Here is a 2,767-nt window from a genome sequence, read left to right as displayed (position 1 = left end):
ACTTGGGGAAGAGCGGAGGAAGGCTTCGGATGCCGAGTCCCAGGCAGCCGTGCTTTTGGCCGATGTTGGTACGCTGAAGGAAGAGGTGGCTGGTTTAAAGGCGGAGGTCGTAGTGTTAACAGAGGAAAAAGCTGTGTTGCTGGCCGATGTGAAGGAGGCTGTTGCTGCTACCGAGGAGACGATGAAAGCTCAAGCTTTGGTGTTAGCGCCTGGAGCGGACGTGTCTGTGATGGGGGCTTTCAAGACCGTCCATGATGGCGAGATTGTCGACCTCGAGTAGTTGTGATTATGACTTCTTGTTTTTGGATTGCATGTTTTTATGTATTTGGCTGTGTGACCGTGTAACCGTGAATTTGTGGTTTTGAACTTCGATTTATGTTGTTAGGGCCATTCGGGCCTTTTTGTTTATTCCGTTTTAAGTCGTTTTGGTTTTTGGTTTTTTTATTTTCCCCTTGTTTGGGGTGGGCGGACCGTCGTGAGGTCGATTCGTGGATATCTGTATCTCGGGCCTAGGGGGTGATCGGTCCCCCAATTATGGCCGTGCTTCTATTTCGTACTTAGGAAAAAACAAAGTTAGGAAAAAATAGCTTTGATGGAATTTTATTGATGTTTGGGCCTCGTTAAAACCCTCCGTTTGTGGTGGGAAAGAGTACCCAAGATTGACACTTAAGGAAAAGTTATTGTAAAGAGGGAAAGTAAAAATGTAACAAAGAAGGGAAACATATAACGAGAAAGAACAAAATAGGGGATGACCTAGGGGGTCCGTTTAAGTGTAGTATCGTCGTAAGTTGGCGGCGTTCCACGTCCTTGGGATTTTGTCTCCGTTAAGTCGTTCGAGCTTGTATGCTCCCTTTCCGATTGCAGCCTTGATTCTGTATGGGCCTTCCCAATTAGGGGTGAGCTTTCCTTCCCCTGGGTATGGAGTTCCTATGTCATTCCGCCGTAGGACGAGGTCGTCGGGCATGAATTCTCGTCGGATGACGTCGTGGTTGTACCTTAGGCTGATTCTTTGTTTTAGGGCTAGCTCTCTGATGTGGGCTATGCTCTTTACTTCGTTGGTGATGTCTCGTTCTGCTTCCTCGTCGTTACCCCCGATCGTTTTCCTCGGGCTTGGGTCTCCTATTTCCACTGGGATGACAGCCTCTACGCCGTATGTTAATCGGAAAGGGGTTTCTCTGGTGGTAGTTTGGGGGGTTGTTCGGTATGACCATAGGACTGATCTGAGTTCGTCGGCCCATAGTCCTTTGGCTTCGTCGAGCAGTTTTTTGAGTCCTTTGACGATTATTTTGTTTGCGGATTCCACCTATCCGTTTGTTTGGGGGTGTTCTACCGAGTTGAAACGGTGGGATATACGTAGTCCTTCTAGGAATTCTCTTAATTTTCTGTCAGTGAATTGGGTTCCGTTGTCCGAGATGATGATCTCGGGGATCCCGAATCGGGTAATGATCTGTCGCCAGAGGAATTTTCGGCATTAGGTTGCTGTGATGGAGGCCAGGGGCTCGGCCTCGATCCACTTAGTGTAATAATCTATGGCGACGATGAGATATCGGAGTTGACCGGGTGCCGTAGGAAAGGGTCCGACAAGGTCGATCCCCCAGGTGCCGAATGGCCATTCTGCCGATATGATGCTGAGCTGGTGCGGGGCGGCCTGGTGGACATTGGCGTGCCTTTGGCATTTATCGCAGTTTTTTACTAACTGCATGGAGTCCCGGATAACCGTGGGCCAGAAGTATCCGGCCCGGATGACTTTCTGGGCTAGGGTTTTACCCCCGATGTGGTGACCGCAAAAACCTTCATGGATTTCGCGGAGTATATACTCTGTGTCCTCGGGTTCGACGCATTTGAGCAGGAGTTGCGAGAATCCGCGTTTGTATAGCTGTCCTGCGACAACTGTGTAATTGGCGGCTTCCCTTTTTGTCTGCTTTTCCTCTTTGGGGTCTTCTAGTAGTGTTCCGTCGAGGAGGTATTGTAGGATAGGGTAGGTCCATGATCCTTGGCTAGAGAGCGTCAGGTAAGCGTTAGTCGTGGTTGATATAGATGGTGACTTAACGACTTCTTGAATTAACGATTTGTTGCCGTGTCCTGGTTTGGTGCTGGCTAGTTTAGAGAGGAGGTCTGCCCTGGCATTTCGTTCTCTGGGAACGTGCTGTATGGTTACGCGATTGAACCATTTTTTTAGCTCGTTTACCTTGGCAAGGTATTGTTGGAGTAGGGGCTCTCGCGTTTGGTAGTCTCCGTTGATTTGGGAACTGACTACTTGTGAATCGGTATTTACTTCCAGGACTTTTGCTCCGACGTCCTTAGCTAGGGCTAGGCCTGCCAGGAGGGCCTCATATTCTGCTTGATTGTTCGATACTGGAAACTCGTATCGTACTGACTATTCGATTACGACCCCATTTTGACTTTCGAGTATGACTCCAGCACCTCCGGAAGTGATGTTTGATGAGCCGTCGACGTGTAGCTTCCATGCCTCGGGGGTGGGATTTCCCGGCGTCATCTCGGCGATAAAATCGGCCATGCCTTGTGCTTTGATTGCGTTTCAGGGTTCGAACTTGATCTGGAACTGAGACAGTTCGATGGACCATGCTAGCATTCTTCCTGCTAAGTCGGGTTTTTGTAGTACATGTTTAACCGCTTGGTCGGTTTGGACCGTCACGGGGTGGGCCTGAAAATATTGTCGCAAGCACCGGGAGGCCGTGAGGAGTGCGAAGGCTAACTTTTCTAGTCGTGAGTAGCGAATTTCCGTGTCTTGCAGGACTTTGCTTAT

General features: G+C 49.3%; 1 protein-coding gene across 1 annotated transcript; it reads right to left on the bottom strand.

Annotated features, from left to right (window-relative positions):
- Positions 1-766: 766 nt before the first annotated feature.
- Positions 767-2,497, bottom strand: LOC148554675 (uncharacterized). The gene is made up of 3 exons (XM_088490432.1): positions 2,425-2,497; positions 1,792-2,337; positions 767-1,272 (listed from the first exon to the last, which is right to left on the bottom strand). Exons 1-3 carry the CDS (start codon positions 2,495-2,497, stop codon positions 767-769), a joined length of 1,125 nt encoding a protein of 374 aa, XP_088346558.1.
- Positions 2,498-2,767: the final 270 nt, after the last annotated feature.

This window comes from Arachis ipaensis, chromosome B6 (assembly GCF_059453495.1).
Source record: "Arachis ipaensis isolate K30076 ecotype BB chromosome B6, ASM5945349v1, whole genome shotgun sequence".
NCBI lineage: Eukaryota > Viridiplantae > Streptophyta > Magnoliopsida > Fabales > Fabaceae > Arachis > Arachis ipaensis.
Note: the sequence above shows the minus strand (reverse complement) of the source record. Positions and strands in the feature narration are given on the sequence as shown.